This window comes from Panthera pardus, unplaced genomic scaffold, assembly GCF_024362965.1.
Source record: "Panthera pardus isolate Hobbes unplaced genomic scaffold, ASM2436296v1 HiC_scaffold_1, whole genome shotgun sequence".
Lineage (NCBI taxonomy): Eukaryota > Metazoa > Chordata > Mammalia > Carnivora > Felidae > Panthera > Panthera pardus.
The window spans coordinates 82,947,820-82,967,940 of NW_026526654.1; the positions used below are offsets into that span (position 1 = coordinate 82,947,820).

The 20,121-nt window shown below is 40.1% G+C and overlaps 1 protein-coding gene across 1 annotated transcript; it reads right to left on the bottom strand.

The window, feature by feature from the left end:
• Positions 1-1,910: 1,910 nt before the first annotated feature.
• POMP (proteasome maturation protein) lies at positions 1,911-18,460 on the bottom strand. Its single transcript, XM_019447886.2, has 6 exons — positions 18,258-18,460; positions 15,347-15,444; positions 12,896-12,956; positions 9,955-10,056; positions 6,124-6,217; positions 1,911-2,739 (listed from the first exon to the last, which is right to left on the bottom strand). Exons 1-6 carry the CDS (start codon positions 18,258-18,260, stop codon positions 2,672-2,674), a joined length of 426 nt encoding a protein of 141 aa, XP_019303431.1. The 5' UTR covers positions 18,261-18,460; the 3' UTR covers positions 1,911-2,671.
• Between the last annotated feature and the right edge of the window lie 1,661 nt (positions 18,461-20,121).

Genomic DNA, 20,121 nt, shown 5'->3' on the forward strand with positions numbered 1-20,121 from the left:
TATTCAAATAGCAAGTCAAAATTTAGTTAATATATAGATTTTTAGGTGCTTGATAAAAAAAAATTTAATCGATGGTAAATTTCAGCGGAAGATGATACACAACACAGTCTGTTTTTCAAAACTTCATCATCTATTTGTTCAGATCACCTTTTACATTCTTGCATGTCTGCGTTTGAAGGAGTAACGAAACACAGGCGAGCACTGGGTTGTACACTGGTTATGTGTACTCCTGAAAGAGGGATAACACTGCAAAGGGCACAATTAAGGAAACATGGTACACCTATCAGCTGTATTTTGCACAGAGGGTAGGAAAGAGCCATCCCGTGGCGTGTATGCCAAATAGTGCTTAATTTTTTGCCAACCGCCCCCAACACTTCCAGACAATAAAACCCACAAATTCCTTTATCCTCATATATATTGAGAGGCTTAATAAAGAATTAGATTGCACCTCGTTAGGCATGCTTCCATCTTTTAATGTGAATTTTATCATTTTAATGTGAATAAAATGAATTTCAATTAGCCACCAACCTATGAAGTTCCTCTTGAACCCAAAGATAGTTCACAAGCAAAAAAAAAAAAAAAAAAAAAAAAAAGACCAGGAAAATACTAAACTAATTCTTCAATAAAGTCACAGCCTCTGAAAGAAAAAATGCCTAATTAGAGTTGGACACCTAGACAGGTAACTCAGACAGCCCTGCAATGGACTCTAATGCAGGAACCCAAATAATTCAACTCCAAGCACATAGTAAAGATTGCAGGAATTAAGAAATGGCAAGCTTTTCAGCAGTGAGGTAGGCCAGAAGAATTAACCAATTAATGCCAATGACTCTTGCTAATACAAAGGCAAAAGTGAACATAGAGGAAAGCAAGCATACAAATCAAAGGTTCTCAAGCCTGGAGAGCTTTTCAAAAGTACATTTCCTAGGATCCATTCTGGTCTTATTGGAATTTCTGAGATTCAGACCCAGTACCAAAATTCCTTCACAAGATCCCCAGGTGATTTTTTGTGTATCCAGCAATCAGGATCACTGGTATTCTTTACAAAGAAGGTGAAAGAGGAAAAGGAGAGAGAGGGGAAGTGAAAAGACCTTCAGAAAGTATTCCCATTTGTTTAAAGCATCAGCTTTCCATTTAAACTATGCTCATTAATTTCATAGTACCCTCTCCTGGTCGGGAAGGGTATGTAGTATTCTTAGAACTACGGTAAAGAAGAAATTTCCCATTTTCTTAGTTGAAAGAATATATCTAGAAGCAATTCGTGAACCTTCATTAATTCTGTATTTCCTCATAATTTAAGTGTAAAATGGTTTGGCAAATATTGTGGTAGCAAAGGTGTTTCTAAACCTAACCTCAACAGTCAGGAGTAATTTTAGAGGTTTGTTGTTGTTGTTGTTGTTTAATGTTTATTTTATTTGAGAAAGAGCATGCAAGCAGGGGAGGGGCAGAGTGAGAGGGGGAGAGAGGATCTAAAGTGGGTTCCGCGTTGACAGCAGCCAGCCCAATGTGGGGCTCAAACTCATGAACCGTGAGATTATGACCTAAGCTGAAGTCAGACACTCAACTGACTAAGCCACCCAGGCACCCCAAGAGCAATTTTAAAAAATGTGTCATCTGCTTTATTTCAAGGTTTGTCATCGCTGACACTACTGACATATTGAACCAAATGATTTGGGATATTGCAGGGAGCAAACTCTGAATATAAGCAGTTTTACAATATTCAGTAATAACTTTTTTTGTGACATAGAAGGCTACTGTTTCAATATAAATTATGAGTTTTTAAAATCATCTTCATTTGGTACTTTTATTATCAAAATATATTTCTTATTAGTGAAAGATGACTCATTTACTAATTAAATCTAAAATTCTTTAATTTTTGTATACCAAGTTCATAAAGAATACCTCATAAGAAAGAACAACCATAGTGAAGGTTTATTTTTAAATAAATTATTATGGGATTTGTTCATGGATACATAGTATGTGTGTACATGAATATTCTGATTATTTTTCAATTTAAGCATCTTGTGATATATAAGTCTATGTGGTACAACAGTTTAATCAGCATATCCTGGTTGCTTTATTTAATTTTTCACGTTAAACACAAGACCGAAATCAAAACCTTTGAACTTGTACTTTTCAACCTCAAAGAATAGCTATAATTCTAAAATAGCATCAATACAGCCAATATTATTCTTCTGAATATTAATGAGCTATACTGAAACAAGGTAAAATATAAATACCTTGCTTTGTACTTAATTTGAAGTGTTGCCACTAAAATCAATTACAGATGTTTATTCTGAAAGACATTACTATGAAGGTTGCAGACTCAAATGCTGATAATGGTTTCAGAACCAAATTTATGGAACACCCAAACAACAGGTTGCACTGTAGACCTGTAGACAGTTTTAAAATACTCATTAGCAACATTTTTTTAAAGACATAGAAGGCTACTGTTTTCATATAAATTGGGAGTTTTAAAATCATCTCCCTTTAGTGCTTTCAACTGTCACATGGCAATAAACCAAAGACCCAAATAATTTCAAATGATCACAGATACTATTTAGGCAAGAATTCTCAGATGTCAGTACTTTTAATGTCGTGTACATCAAATTATAGTAAAAAGAGGACTATAAACAAGATGCAGCCCCTCTATTTTCATGCACAGCACAAGAGATTACAGTAAACCCAGTTTATATTCCACCATCAAGTGTGGCTCTCCCATTAGTTCACTTTGTGACGGGTCTGAAAACAAACAAAAACAAACATATTAAAGATTCTCAGAAAAAGATAAATTCAATGATTCCACTCACATGAAAATCTAGAACAGGCAAAACTAACATGAAAGAAGACAGACGAGCAGTTGCCTGGGGCCAAAGGTGAGGGACTGACCGCAAAAGGAGCAAGCAAACTTTCTGGGGTGATAAACATTTTATATCTTGACTGGGGGGACACTTACACAGCAGTACACATTTGCTAAAATTCACAGAATATACACTTAAAATGAGAGCATTCTATTGTATGTCAATTATACCTCAATACAGTTGACTGTAAAACAAACAAACAAAAACAACAACACACTGAAAACGTTCTTCTTTTTCAAAGCTCTGAAGTTTTCCAGAGGCTTCCCAGAAACAATCTTTAATCAAGAAATTGAGCAGTCTCTTAATCTAGTTTGCAAAAACGCTTTATTTCTATTGTTTTGTACTCTCTTCCATACACAAACATAAATCAGAATCCTAGACCAAGAAAATTTTTTAAATCTTCACTCATTTTTAGAGATGAGTCAGACAAAAGACTTATTTTAACCATACAATACACCTAGAAGAGCTTTTAAAATTAATACTAACAGTAAGTTGCAAAATAACAAAGCCTTTTTCCATTTCTGTCCCCTACTCCACAAACAGGATAAAAAAACCCAATGAACTAGACTGTAAAATCAGTTTGTAAAAATAAATAACCACCCACATTAAAATAATGATTACAGGTCTGGATGTTTCCTCGCTGGATCTCCTAAGAGACTAGAGGTTACTGTGTCACATCAGTTCGGTCATCTATATACTCTCTGCACTCATCGCACCATAAAGCAGCCTTAACAACAACTGACGCTGCTGTAATTATTAATAACAGAGTAAACTGCTATGTATGTAACAGGCATTCAAAATCTAAACTTATAAAAAAAAAATGCCTGCACATGAGTACAAATGATAGGCAAAGATGTTTGCCTACAGCACTGTTTCATGTGAATAAGTGAAAAAAGCAACCATCAATAAATGCAGTGAGGATCACGCATACCGTTAAGATAGACCCAGTATACCTGTTGTGTTAAAAAAAACAAAACACTAAGCAATGCCAAATATTTCTGGTTATATATATATCTGTATGAAGACATACAGGAAAAAGTCTGGAAGGGAATACACTAAATATAAATAGCAAGTAAATGAAGAATAAAAGAGAAATGGGTTTGGGGGTAATCATGGAGGACTTGAGTTTCAGCTGTAATGTTTTAAACTGTTAAAGAATACGTTAATTTGTATAATGACAACTTTCTTTTAAACCGTTTTAAGCTTTGAGTTTAATAAAGTACATGCTTATTAAATAAGTCACTTCCACCAGAAAACAGCACGCCACATAAGCAGGGCGATGGCCTGTGACTCCAACGCCTGCTGTGAGACCATGAGGGAGGACTGAGCCTCTCCATCAGGCTGTTTAACCACCGTCCAGTGAGGGAACCAGAGTAAACAGAAATCCCTTTCAGCATTAAAAGTCTTGTTTTGACTTTACTACTGCCCTCCTCATATTCCCTTCCCTTCCTCGTAAAATGTGCAGAATTTTCTTGGCCAAGTACTCCCTGATGAGCAAGCAAAACTTCATCACTTCCAACACTGAACTCAAAACCCTCCAGTCACATAGGTCTTCTTAACACACTCTTATGTGTGTTGAGACAATTCTCCATGCGTCTCTCATGCTTCTGTAAGCCTTGGATACACTTCCTGCCTTTGTTCTAGGCTCTCTGTCCAAAGTTGTTACTAAAGTGAACAGACTAAGAAGAAGACAAAGATCGTGTCTCCTCTGGAGCACAGAACAGGAAGCCTTACTGCCTATTGTAAAAGATTCAGATGCCCTTACCTGGGGGTTCCTCTACCTGTAATAAAATACATAACATATGCAGCATCACCTGACCTTCTTCTGGCTGCTCCGTGGGAGCTGGGGCTCAGGGAACCAACCAGAAAGCTGACACTCCAGCTACTACTACTGCTCGTAGTAATAAACTGTGGTCTCTAGGAATCTTGTCTTCTGCCCGGATTCATGAAACCATGGCAGGCTAACCTGTTAGCTTCTAGACAGGACAACATCAGAGTTCTTCAGCTGTTCTCTCAGGTTACAGACCCTGAACACACTGCTTCTACCTCTACTGTATCAACTAATTCACACATCTTCTAGGAATCAGGTTATGTGTCATATTCCCAAAAGTGCCTCTCTCTCCTACTCAACAACAAACTATACCCCTATCCCTTTTTATTCCTAGAATTTATCACAATTTGCAATTATATGTCTGTGTTTAACTGGTGAACGTTTACCTCCTGCCTTAGAAAGCACAGTTTGTTTTTTTACCATTGTAGATTCAGACCCTAGCTCAGTGCCTGATACATAGTAAATATATAACTGAGTAAATGCTCAATAAGCATCTCTCACTTTCTTTACACAAACTTACAGGAGGTGATTTTTAAGGAAATGTGTTCTTATAACTAATTTAAAATGCAAGATAGAAACATACAGACATGAACTATCACCTTGCTGATTTAAAATGAGGTGTAAGTTCAATGTAAAAAGCTTAGGGATTCCAGGTTTTCCTGCATTCAAAAAGTTCCCTCAGGAAAGATTCTCGAAGGGCAGGCTCACTAGACTTCTGTTGTGTCCACAGCATTTCCTCACCGGACATTAGCAGCCAAGCAAAACTAGTATAATTTAATCCTGTTGGGTTTTTTCTGTTTCTCCTGAACCGCCGGGGCAAAACGAGAAGAAACAACACTAGACAGAATTATATTTGTTTATCTTCCTCAGAAGCAAAAAAATAGGGGATGCTGCATGTATTGTTCTTACTTAAAAGTCATTTATCTCATACATGATACAATTATCCAAGGAATTTTGTTAAAAATGACAGATTCTTCTTTCTTATTCACCACCTATAGTAGCACAAAAATTCTTTGGGGGTGGGAGGCAATTTTTAAGGAAAAATTCTCTTATTTTTTCTAGTTCTTTTAAAAACTAGTCGTGTCCCACAAATATTTTAAATACTGAAACAACAATCATTGTTCAAGCTACCCTAACAATACTATGTTAGACTCACACATTAGTCTATGTCTGCAGGACATGAAATGAAAGACTATCATTAGTTGATTGGCAGTAACTATAACCTTGAAACTCCACAAAGAACTTTCACCTTTAAAAACCAGTTAAAGAACAGTTATTACCATTAAATTTTGTCTCATTGCAATGAATAAACACAAGTGAATCCAATGAGCTGTAAGGGCCATATGGATGAGGACAGGACGCTGTGGGTTTTGTTTGCTACCATTGCCTTGTACATTATTAGGGCTCCATAAAAAGGTGCTGAATGACACTTACCATTAAGAATATCTTCAAATCCAATAGTCTCATCATTACCCCTCAAAATATCCAGTGAAAGGTTTGAGCTTGGAAGAAATGGAAGACGCTGAACCTTCAGGAAAAATATGAAAGGGCAAGATTAGAGAAAACCAAAGGGGGGGGGGGGGGACAATAAATAATCTAACTTCTTGTTCTTCATTCTTTATTTGTAAAATTCACAAAACTAAATAAACAGTTTAACCAGTGGGGGAAAAAAACCAAACAGCAGTTCATATTTTACACCCAAACCAAATTTTTTAAAATTCCTCAAAACTTTACTCAAAATATGTAAAGACCCTGAAAATTAGAGTTTTTATTAACACTTAATAATCCCATCAGGTTTGCACATATTTTGGGGCTTTGCTTCTGTCATACACATGACGACGTGCAAAAATCCCAGAGCCTAACGCCATAATCTAGTTCCAAATAAAGGTGGGATGATCAAACTCCTGAAGAAATTCCAGCTTAGTAAGAGTACTACTCTACTTAGCAAACTGATGACCTCACTCTGTATGTTGTTTCATATTGCTCATAGTAAAAATATAAGTTATGGCCCTTTAAAACAGTACTGGTAACCAGAAAGGAAGGTCAAAGTCACTTGTGAGGTCTTTGAAAAACACAGTAACATCAGGCACTGGGGTGGCTGAGTAGGCTAAGCCCCCCGCTCTTGATTTTGGCTCAGATCATAATCTCACGGTTCATGAGTTCGAGCCCCACATTGGGCTCCGTGCTGGCAGTGCAGAGCCTGCTTGGATTCTCCCTCCCTCCCTCTCCCACTCTCGCTCTCAAAATAAATGAATGAACTTTAAAACAAAACAAAACAAAAAAACCCACAATACCATTCTGAACTAGCAGTATCTACTTTTTTCAAGTACCGTATTTTTTTTAACTTTTTTTTTTTTTTTAAGGTTTATTTATTTTGAGACAGAGAGAGAGCAGGAGAAGGGCAGAGAGAGAGCGAGAGACAGAGAATCCCAAGCAGGCTCCGTGCTGTCAGCACAGAGCCTGACACAGGGCTTGAACTCACAAACCGTGCAATCGTGACCTGAGCTGAAATCAAGAGTCGAATGCTTAACCGACTGAGCCACCCAGGCGCCCCTTCAAGTAAAGTATCAAGCATAGGATCTGCACCCTGGTTTGTAAGCGTAGCAGAGAAAGCACGGGTTGTAGAGCCAGTGGTATCTGGATGCAGACTGTTTTAGGACTCACCATTACTTTGGCTTCGTAGAAGTACCTGCTCTGTCTCACTCTCGGTTTCCTCATCTGGGAAACAGGATTCTATCACCTTCCTCTCAAACTGGCGGAACGGTGTGGTGTAAAATATGTATATAGTATAGTCGTTGGCACATACTTGGTATTCGATGAACTTTTATATAAGCAAACCAAATTTTCAAGTTTTGTGTTCTCTGTTAGTCGTAAGATTAGTTTGGATATTAACACAAGAATACCAAGAGTGATGGTCCGTGACCATACGATACCAGTATTTTAAAGTAATCATGACTTTGAAATCTCAGGGCGTTAAGATTATCTCCCCCAAGAAAATATAACCGACTAAAACTATTTTTAATTACTAATGGCTTATAGAATTTAGGATGAAAAAATCTCTAGGTTGACAAATGTATGTATGTATGTATTTTTTGTTTGTTTGTTTTTGTTTTTTAAAGGAAAGTAGGGAAGACAGAGGAAGAGACAAAAATGGACCTGTAAGTTAAATCAGAGAGTAAGGGGCCTGGTAGGTACAGTTTGATCAGACACAGTCCTGAGAAAGCACCAAAAGCAGGAAGGAGCAGGCAGTTGTTACATATCCCAATAAGCAAGAACCACAACAGCACAAGGATAAGGGAAAAAGGCGGGGCGGGGGACAGAACTCTGGACGACGATTTTTGGATTAAATGGAATTAAAAGTTTAGGCCCAAAATATGAGCAATATGTAACTGGAATCTGAGTAGCAGGAAAATAAAAGGGAAACGAACAATTCTGTGCCAAACATATGTTGTATTTAATCTTCAGAGTTACCCTAATAACCTGACAGTGTTGTTCCTGTTAACTCCATTTCACATTAAAAACAAACACAAGATCTGGGGCTCAGAAAGGTCTCTAACTTGTTTAAGTTCTTAAGACTGGTAGGCAGTGGAGCCAAGATTCACATCCAGGTTACTGTTAGAGCCACACATGCTCTTTCGGAGCTTGATCCTTGGAAAAAAGTTCTAAAACAGCTTCCAGGACGACTCAGCCAACACAGTTGCTGGCATTAACAGAATTTATTGAAAAAGACACAGTAGTAGGAAGAACACGTGCAAAAGCCAAAAGGCCAGAAAAAAAACTAGGACGCTGAAAGTAGTTTCAGGAGGCTACGAAGTACACTGAAGAACAAAGAGAGGCAGTTCAGGAGCACAGCCACGTTACAGAGTCAGGGTATTATTCTGAGGGCAAAGTGAGGGGAGTGCCACAATCAACTCTGTATTTTACAAAAATTACGTGGCTACAGCATGTACAATGGACTGGAGGGCAGCAGGGGTGGGTGTCGTCGCACTGATCCAGACGAAGCACAGTAGGGGATCAAAACCAATGCAGAAGCGATGGTGTCAACATGTAATTGACTGGACGGTGGGAGGCAGGGTGGCGGGTGGGGACAGGTGCCGCTTGAGATAACCAAGGTTAATGCTGCAATTGCTGCCTTAGGTGGCAACCTAGTCACACGTGACACAGAGTATGTGCGGCATAAGGAGTTCTTCTGTACTCACACATGTGAAATGTGAAGTGCCCGTGGGACTTACAACTGGAGAAGCCTACAGGTTTACAGCTCATGAGAATTAAAACTTGGGAGTCATCAACATATACATGATACCTAAAGTCACAGGAATAGGTAGGAAATAATAGGATGAGAAGAGGACTGGAGACGGGAACTAACAAACCCGGTATTGCAAGATGCAGAAGAAAAAAGCAAAAGGAACCTACACAGAAATACCTGAGAAGGCGATTTCAGACAGGAAGGAGTATCAGGAAAAGTGTGGTGTCCTAAAAGCCAGGGGAAGAAGGAAGGAGTCATCACCACAGGGAGACCAAACAAAAGGGGGGTATCCAGACGTCCACACTGTTCAGGAGCAGTTTCACTGGTGATGGAAGCCAGGAAACGGTGGGTTGAGTGGACAAGAGGCAAAGGCACATACGCAGCAAACAGAGGCAAGTCTAAGACACTAACCTGGCAAAAGCACATTTAGTGAGCGAGAAGTTGCTATAAAGGGACTGATACAACATTTGGGTTGTTTTTAAAGACAGAAAAGGTCGGGATGCACATAAACACTGCCGAGGAGTCTGAGCAAGTAGACGGAGAGGATGAAGACATCAGCTACAGAAAGGATCCACGAAAAGGGAATTCTCTGACGTGGTGTGAGAGGGCAGAACCTAGAACACAGGTCGAGGACAGTTCTTACACCTGGAAGGACATTTCTAAAGATCTTATTCTTTAGCAACAGGGGTACCCAGCTATATGCAAACTGCCTGCCACGCACCACACGTGGATATTTCTAGAGGCATTTCAAATTCAATGTAACCCTCCAAAAAGAAAAACATGAAAGCAGATGCAGGTAAGTTTTGGCACTGAGCTCTTAAATTTGAAGTCTTCCGCTTAATGTCTTCTTTTTTTTCTGTATAAAGTAGGACTCGGGGTCCTATCCTAAAAGGGGACAAAGTAGAATAGGCTGTAGAGAAGAGAAAGTAAGGTTTATAGGGCTATGACTAGGGAAGAGTCCTTCCAGTCCATAGCAACACCCAGGTGGAATGTATCACAGCTGACATGCACAAACTCACCTGCTGCACTGCCTTGAATTCCATTTGTAATTTGAGTGGAGCAAACAGACCCTGGATGTTTCTCAGTGTGGAAAAATTCATTTTATCTTGGTTGAGCTGGAACTACACAGGACAACAATGGAAGTTGAAAGGTTACACTCAACACTCTGCTTTCAAAACTTCATTGATACATGTATAACACAACACTTAGACAAAGCATTTTACTATCCATAACTGAAATAAAAACAAAACACTTTTGTCAATAAAATAAAGTTTAGAGTACGTACGTCTGTTTTATCCAGCATGCAGGTATAGGGTACTTCACTAACATAAAATTACCCCTAAAACTTGGATTTACAAAACTTTAGATAAAGAATGTTTTTCACATTGCAAAAATACATTTACAAAACATTTCAGTGCTTTTGATTAGAATTACCGCAAAACTGGTAAAACACAGAAAGGTATAAATAACCTGAGATCCAGAAACAGTTACATAAAAGTGACAAAAATGGTGAATTTCTCAGTATGAAAATATACAATTCAAAGGATTTCACAAAAGAAATAATCACACCCATTATACCACCCTGTTAATTAGGCTATAATGTTTAAACTCCACTCTTTGGAGTAGTAGATTCCTGGGGGGTAGGGATCCAAAACTCTAAAGTCTGTCCAGTTTGCACTGGGTGCTAATAAGGAATTTTTTTTTTTCTGGAATCATATTTTTACTAAACATTGATATTACTTGTAAAAAACTTGTACAATTTAATGTACTTCAGGCAAAATGAATCAACTCCATTCATGGATTCTAATCATACAGTTTCCTAAAATGGCTCTTAGGGGTAGCGGATATGATTTGCAGACAGACTGCTACAAAGGTCTGTGTAAGTTAACTATAGTAAGGTAAAGTGACCTGTGTGATCATTTTTTATTATACTACATTCTCTTGATAAGATTTTAAGTCATGGCAGGGGCAGGCTAAGGAATTTTAATCAAATACTTACTGAGAGATTAGTGCCCACTGAGACACAACCTGGGGCCATATACATGAAGTCTAAAGGATATGAAGCAATATGGTTTTTAACTACTGTAGCTGGAGTGCAAAATTTTAACAGACGGTCCTTAGAGAAAATATGCAACATTTCATTATGGGTATATAATCTGAAGTTCTCACTGAAGGGTTTCCTTTAAATACTGAATTAAGTAAATACAGTTTTATGTAAAAGATTCAATTTTATAAACTTTGACGAATGTATCCACCTTATGATATGCTGTCATACTGCAATTATCAGTCAACATATACTTAACCACTAACAACCACATGCAAAATTAGAATTAGGCTCTGTGGCAAAGTACGACAACCAGTCTACCACGGAGAAGGTTGTACGATCGAACTGGGAAAACATCACATACAGATCAGGACTTCTCAACCCCTGGAGCTACTGACATCTTGGGCTACACAATTATCTGTCGTGGTGCACGGGGACAGTCCTGTACACTGTAAGAGGTTTAGCAGCATCCCTGGCCTCCGTCCAACTGACGCCACTACCGAAGATCCTTCTTCCCCAACCACTTGTGACAATTAGACCTTTTCAAACGTCCCCTGGAGGAGGCAAAATCATTCCTAGTTGAGAACCACTGGTATGAATAACGATGGCCATCTTCCCTATCGTTACTATAGCTCCCAATCACGGAGAGCTACTTTAAGTCAGCACGTGCCAAGTCATGGGCTATTACTAACTCCATTATACAGATGAAGAAACTAAGACTTAAAGAGAAATTAAGAAACGTGCCCAAGTTCACTTAGCTGCTAAGTATGGTACCAAGAATTCAAACCTAGATAGTTCAATTACACAACCTGTGCTGAAGGATTTATAACAGAAAGTGCCAGAGAATTTCAAGAGACTCCCACTACCTGGCTAAGTGATTAAGGAGACTACACAGAGGTGGCAGATAGAAGCTGAGTCTCAAAACAACTGTATGATTTTTTAACTCTTCATCTGGGCCAGTCTCACTCAGATTTGTCCAAGTTTCTCTTAACATGTATTGCCCAGAAGTGAACCAATATTCCAAATAATACTTGGGAAAGTGAGACTGTCTCCTCCCTTGATCTGAGTGAGCCCCATCTTATTAATAATAACATTGCACCATCTTCCTGAAGTAATAAGACACCTCTTTATTCTTGCTCTGAACGTGTGTTTAGAAACCCTGTAAGCTGCCTTACAACATCCATCCAGGCTATACCCGCTTTGGGAGTGACTGATCTAAAACTATTCAAATGTCTGCTCTCTGAAGCCTTCCACTAGCCATATGCACAAGTGGTCGCTCCGTCTTCGTCCTCTATAGCATTTCATATAGCCCCTATCCACTGCCTGTCCTCCCGTTAAATTCTCAGCCCCTCCAGGATGGGGATTATGTCATATTCATCTATGTACCTACTATACCACATAAGAGGATATGTCCCTCAGTACCTTGGAGGTGCAGGGCTTGAGAAAGAGGTCAAGGCTAGAGATGAGGATTTGGAGATCGATAGCAAAAATGGCAGAGGAAAAATATGAAAGAAAACAGGATCATCAAATGAGGAAATATTATGAGAGGAATGGTGGATTGGCTGTCAGAAATGTCCATAAAGGGGCACCTGGCTCAGCTGGTAGAGCATGCGACTCTTAATCTCAGGGTCATGAGTTCAAGCCCCAGGCTGGGCGTGGAGCCTAGTTAAAATTTAAAAAAGAAAAAAAAAGAAACATCCATAAAAAAGACAAAAGAAGGAATGTGTAGAGCTTTAGTGAAGCAGTATAATGATAATTTGAAGCCTACTCTACAAGGATACTGAAAATAAGTCCTCATATTCTTCATGGTCAAATGCTCAAAATCAAAAATGTCCTAATAAATGAAACCACATAAGTATTACTAAAACTATTCTTCTACTAGAGAAGAAAAGTAAAAATACAAGTAACATACTTACATTTTTTTCTGATAATTCAAGAGGATGACTAGGCAAAAGTTCATTTTTCACACAAGGCAGGCTGAAAATAAACATTTAAAAGGTAGATGATAAATCACTCAATCCCTAAAGCTCAAAATCACATCTATCAATACGTTTATCTATAACAGAATGCCACAAGGGACTTTTGGGGGACGATGACACTCTGCGTCCTGACTGTGACAGTGGTTACAGAAACTGATACATGTGTTAAAATTCATATAACTATGAATTGTAACATAATGAATTATAACGAGTTATATAACATTAAGAGGAAAAAAGTCAAATCTACTATATAACTATTTTAAAATGTACCAATTATAGATACTAGTAGTCAATTAACTAGGGAGAGCCCTTCAAAAAACAGTGTTTGAACGATGCCCTATTATCTAGAAGAAATTTAATAAAGTATGTTTAAAACTACTATTATTTGATGACGTGCTTCCTTTACTATACAAAATATCTACACCCCTTCTGTTTAGGTCCAATACATATTCAATATTTAACGTATCTTTAATAATACATGTTGAACAATGTGTTTCACATTTACTGAACACCTAGTATGTAAGGTCACATGCTGCTAGAACCAGACCACTGGTCTTTATCACTCTAGATATATAAAGATAACTATTCTTATTGCCAAAACAGGATTTGAAAGCTGAAAGAAGCCACAGAAATCCTGCAACAACCATTTATTGAATACTGTCTTTGTACAGAAGTATCCTACAAGTGGAATTTGAAAATGGTTCTGTCCACAGCAATCTTATAGTCTAACCAGGAAGAAAAAGGAGCATTTTATGTGAAAATAAATAAATAACAAATCATCAGAACTTGGTTACTGACTAGCTCGTGAATTTGATTACACTATGCCATAAATCAAATTATATTCTCTAATTCCAAAGACTATAAACTGCATCTTTCACTATAAAATGGAAAGACAATAATAACAAGGCATCCTATCTGTCCCCAGACACCAGTATTAGAACAACATTCTGTTATAGCAAGACCTAAATATCTTAAAGTTACATATAGAATTCAAAATTCAGATGCTACTCTTATTGGATTAAGCAGAAAGGCAACCTGCCAAGAAGTACTAGAAATCGAGACCTAAACATATAGAAACATGGAAGAAATCAAGGGTACAACTGTGCACTGAGGGTAGAGAAGAAAAATAACAACGGCTAACACTTACTGGGAACTTACTAATGTCAGGGACTGTTCTATTTTTCATGTACTAACTCATTTATTCCTCAAAATAAGATTTATACTATTAACAGCCCTATTTCACATATAAAGACTCTGAGAAATAGAGCAATTAAGTAACCTGCTCAAAGTCATACATCTAGTAAAGAGCGGATCAAAACCCAGGCGGCCTAGTCCAGAGTTAATGCTGTATCTGCTGTGTTCTAGTGTCTCCCAGAGAATTACTCCAGTAGGAAATAAGATAAGGACACAATGGCTTTCCAAGTTAGCAGTAGCAAAAAGGAGAATCCTAGCAAATCATGCTCGTGGGTGACAGCTCCTAGAAGGAGGCCCTAACCTGGGAACCCACTACCGTTAAAACATTTCTTCATTACAGAAAACATCCACTGAATGGATAAAGAAGATGTGGTACACAAACACACACACTCACACACACACTGGAGTATTACTCGGCAATCAAAAAGAATGAAATCTGGCCATGGATCACTAGTGATGGAACTAGGGGGTATTACAGTAAGCAAAGTCAGTCAGAGAGAGATAAATATCACAGGACTTCACTTATATGAGGACTCTAAGATACAAAACAGATGAACACAAGGGAAGGGAAGCAAAAATAATATAAAAACAGGGAGGGGGACAAAACATAAGAGACTCTTATTTTTTTTTTTTTAACATTTATTTATTTTTGAGACAGAGAGAGATAGAGCATGAACGGGGGAGGGTCAGAGAGAGAGGGAGACAAAGAATCTGAAACAGGCCCCAGGCTCTGAGCTATCAGCACAGAACCCGACGTGGGGCTCGAACTCATGAACTGCAAGATCGTGCCCTGAGCTGAAGTCGGACGCTTAGCCGACTGAGCCACCCAGGCGCCCCAAGAGACTCTTAAATATGGAGAACAAACAGAGGGTTACTGGAGAGGTTGTGGGAGGGGGGATGGGCTAAATGGGAAGGGGCATTAAGGAATCTACTCCTGAAATCACTGTTGCACTATATGCTAGCTAACTTGGATATAAATTAAAGAAGTAAATTAAATAAAAATTAAAGAAAAACAAAAAACATCCATGCCCACACTCACCCAGTCTAAGGTATATTACTTGCTATGTCCCAAATTAAATATATATTTATGGCCTATCAAAATATTTAAAGAATACTGTGAAAAAGAATTCACAGGAACATTTTATTACAACAAAGTCAAAGTCACAATTCCACCCCTCCCCCCCACCCATATACCCTTTTCGAAGAAGATCATGACTTTCAAAAGGTCCACTTGCTGAAAGTTCAGTAACTGGAATACTGTCCTTTAGCTGAGATCCAAGTCCTCTGGCATTCTACAACACAACCAAAAACACCATTAAATACAAAAAACTTTTTAAAACTTACACTGAACATTTATGTAAAAAACTCTGTTTAAGCACTAAACAAAAAAATAAAGTCTCTGCCCTCAAAGAGCCCATAGTCTAGACAATTATGATGAGACTTAGCATTACGGTAGGGTGATTATACATGGTACACTAAATAATATCAAACTTGGGAGTAGATAGGATCCCGGAGTTGATCTCTGAATACTGTCATATTGAAAGGCATTCTCGGACAAAAGAACACGGGTAAAAGAAAGAGACATAGGGGCGCCTGGGTGGCTCAGTCGGTTAAGTGTCCGACTTCCGCTCAGGTCACGATCTCGCGGTATGTGAGTTCGAGCCCCGCGTCGGGCTCTGTGCTGACTGCTCAGAGCCTGGAGCCTGTCTCAGATTCTGTGTCTCCCTCTCTCTGACCCTCCCCTGTTCATGCTCTGTCTCTCTCTGTCTCAAAAATAAACGTTTAAAAAAAAAAAAAAGAGACATAAATGAATACGCTACAAGTAGTTTGAGATGACCAGCTAACTCCATGTCTCAGTGAGGCAGAGGTAAAGGCAGGCCGGCAAAATGAAAAAAAGGCTCGAACATGCGAAGAAATTCAGGTTTTATTCTGAAATTGAGAGAGCCTCTGAAGGTTCTGGCATGATCAGAATTACTTTCATCGGAAAGATTCTTCCCCTAGGTTGGAATGATTAGCACAGAATGAAAAAAAGTCGAGGGCAGAATCCTGGAAACCACTATTCCTTAAAAAATAAAAAAGCACAAGGAAACGGGGTTAAGAATGAATAGAATGGCTAGAAGAATGAAGTCACAGAAGCTAAGAAAAAAAGGGACGTTGAGAAAGTATTTGGTTTCTGAAAGAGGGTACACCCTACGAAAAATAAATCTAATCGGCATAATGTAAACAAAACCGAAGACTCACAGTACATTGGGCACTACTGTATTATCACATCTATGCTATAAAACATTTAATCAAAAAAATTCAATAATTATATTTAAATATAAAAACCATTTAATAATCAGCAGGTGATTTATTAAACACCCATTATGTGTCAGGTGTTCTGGTAGATGCTGAATGTACACCTTCCCCAGGGTTGAGTCTAACGAAGATAAATTAGACAAGCAAATAAAATGCAATAAATGTTACAACAGGGAACACACAAGAGCTAACTTTTAATCACGTGTTGCTCACATACAATAACCCTGTAATTCTGCAGAAAAATGTACAACAGCTACAGGTAGCTTGGTGAGCAGCCTTACACTACTCTAGGAGAAGCTACTCTGAGAAACCAGCGTTTTATGTCGACTGTTGGGTTCACCCGTGTATTTTATTTGGTCAGGTACTTTATCCTGTCCAGGGTTTCTTCAATCTACCGCCCTACTTCAAGACCTCACACCTGGGTAACCTTAACAGCACTCTGCTGGGTACTGCTGTCTCTAGACTCTTCCACTTTCCAATTCTGCATCTCAAGGTTTTCCTAACACATATAATCTTCCCCACCAACCTGTTAAAAAAAAAAAAAAAAAAACCAAAAAAAAAAAAACCTTTCACCGATTCACCAATGTCCAGTCTGAAAAACAAAGCCCAATATCCTCATCCTGGAACTCAAGAACCTACACAACAGGTTCCCCAACACAGAAGTCAAGGTTGATCAGGAAACGAATCTGGAATCTATGCAGTGTGGCCTGTCTCTAACCTACTACGTGACTATGATCAAGGCATACAATGTCTCTGGCCCCATTTACTTATCCTCCCAGGCACCTGAACTCTTGCCAGGACCAGAGTGGTATGATTCTACCTTACCAAATGTATCTCCTGGTACTTTCCCACCAGGAAAGGAACACTCTCCTCCTCCCACATTGCTTTATTGTAAAGTAACAGAAGGAAAGCTTCTTCTATGCACAAAGAAAAGGAGAATTCTGATCTCTGGGTTCTACTATTACCATTCCCCCCAATTTCCTTCTGTACAACATCAGGATAGGCACCCGATGTTTCTGCTAAAGCAGCAGACAAAACCAAATCTATGAAAAGTATCACTAGTTACACCGCAGAGAGTTTATACAACATCTTCACAATAATCAGCAATATTACCAACACAAGCTTTCTAGATTTAGATGGCCTAGTATCAGAATCAGGGGCCAGGGCGGTTCAGGAGTCTTTCCCAAGCATCACTACTTTTACGTTACAAGGAGGGAAAGGGAGTGGAGGGCGGAGGGGATGCACTAAAGACACAGACACACGGGGAGTAACAACTGCCTTGATTTTTACCCCCTCCAACGTCTGGCACACTACAAGCCCCCAGAAATGTCTGTAAAGGTAAGAGATGAAAAGGAGACTTTCAGCTGTGGGTCTGTTCGCAAAGCAGTTCCGAGGTCGGGGGTGGGCGAGGAGTTCGAGGGCTCTGGGCCCCCAAGGGTCGCCCCTCTGGGGCCCCTCAGCGCCGCATCACAGGCTGCACTCTCGGATGTGCCAGCTCGGCGCCAACCACGAGGAAGGAGCCGGGGGGTACTGGGGACTTGGGGACGAGGGGGCGCACACCGAGAGAAGAGAACCAAGCGAAGGGGATGAAGCCCAAGCGCTACTCGCGGGACCCGCGCCGAGCCCAGCCCGGACGACAGCCACGAAACCCCCAACCCCGTGACTCGACAGATCATGGCGCCCGAGGCCGGCCTCATCCTCCCGCCGCCGCCGCCACCCCGGGACGAGCCAGGGGGAGGCGGCCTGTTCCTGCCGGGCCAGGGTCCCGAACCCGCCGGGAACTCAGGTCGCCCGGGGGCTCACTCACCATCTTCAACTTGCTCAGTGAACAGCCTCTCAGCCCCGTTACCGTCAGCCGGCCCCACTGCTCACTTCCGTTTCCGGGGTTGCCCCCCCCCACATCCGCCGGAAGTGCGTCCGTCCGGGCGAGGAAGGAAGGAGGGCGCGGGGCGCCGGGAGGGAGCCGCGCGGGGCCGAGGCTCCCACGCCTGAAGTCCCGAGGGACCCGGGGCCAAGGGCGCAGTAAGGGTGTGGGCTGGGGGGAGGGTGGGGTCGGGACGAGATGTGCCGGAGGGGAGGGAAGACGCGGACCTCCGCTTAATGATAAACATCCACCGTTGGTAACGGTATTTGAAGATGTGCAGTGCGCTTTGGTAGATGCATCCCCTTAGTGAATACAAAACCTCGTCGAAGAGGAGACTACATTTTTCGTGAGGGCAAACGAGGCACAGGTGCAATGAATAATTTGCAGCGTTTCAGCTAGAAAAAGGCAAAAGTAGAACACGAGGCTTTGCCAGTTTATTCTTTAAAACCATAGAACGAAGGTCTGCTATGTTCAGAACCCTGTGCGGAGGCTAAGAATATAGAAATGAATCGGGCTGATGTGGTTCCTAGGCAAGAGGAGCAGCGGAACTGCTGGGGGTGGGGCGGGTGACCTGGAGCGAAGGAGGGATGATAATTGCCAACATATATTGGGGCTCTTCTCGCGATAGAATTCTAAGCCCTTTACGTGAATTATCCCCTTTAATCTCTTCAATAATCTTATGAAGTAGGCTCTATGGTTATCTCAACTTTATAGTCAAGGAAAGCAAGACAAAAGAGTTTAAATATGCCCAAGGACCCAATCATCCGTTTTCAAAGCATTATACTGTGTTGCCTTCCAAATATAACGCGATAAAATGGACTCCTACTCTGTTACCATATAATGGGGATAACTTAAAGAATCCTTGGGCTGATACTGAAAGGTAGGAGAGTATGGGAAAGAACATTACTGGCAAATTTGCTTGCGCAAAAACTGAGCTGGGAAAGGAGGTCTGTGTGGCTAAAGTTCAGAGAGTATGGAGAGAGTTGTGGGAGATGAGGCTGTAAATAGATGGAGGCAAGTTTATTTTGGAGGCCTCTGTGCCAATTAAGGGTGAGGCTTTATCTTTAAAAACCATTGGAGGATTTCTGGGCGCCTGGGTGGCTCAGACGGTTAAGCGTCGGAGGGATCTCACAGTCCGTGAGTTCAAGCCCCGCGTGGGGCTCTGTGCTGACAGCTCAGAGCCTGGAGCCTGCTTCCAATTCTGTGTCTCCCTCTCTCTGCCCCTCCCCTGCTCATGCTCTGTCTCTCTCTGTCTCAAAAATAAATAAAAACATTAAAAAAAATTTTTTTTAAACCATTGGAGGACTTCTGTCACCTCTAAGGGAGGTGATAAAGTCATATACGTTATGTATACCCACTTGCCATGGTCCTACAACCTTGAAGTTCCAGGTTTTGAATATTCTGCACTGCTGCCTTTATGTGTCTTCTTCTGGCTCTTCCATGTTTTCCTTGAGATTTGAGTTTGAATGTTTCATTTGCATTTTTTCCTTTCACTCAGTTCCACCTAAGGAGAAATTTTAAAACTGCAGCTCTTAAAAAGAAATTGTTTTAATGTTGTTGATTGTTCACAGTTCAGTCATTACATTTTTGTTGAGCAATTGATTCTGGAGCCGAAGAGAAGAGCCATTTCCCTATACTTGAGATACTTTTATTTTACTGGGGGGTATAAGTATGGTGAATAAATGTAAATGCGTAGTAGAGAAAGGAGCTGGATCAGAGAGTGGCTGGGAACAGGGAAAACCGGCTTTTGAGGAAGAGAAATGTGGAAAGGCAGAGATTTGCAAAAGGGCATGTTGTAATAAGAACA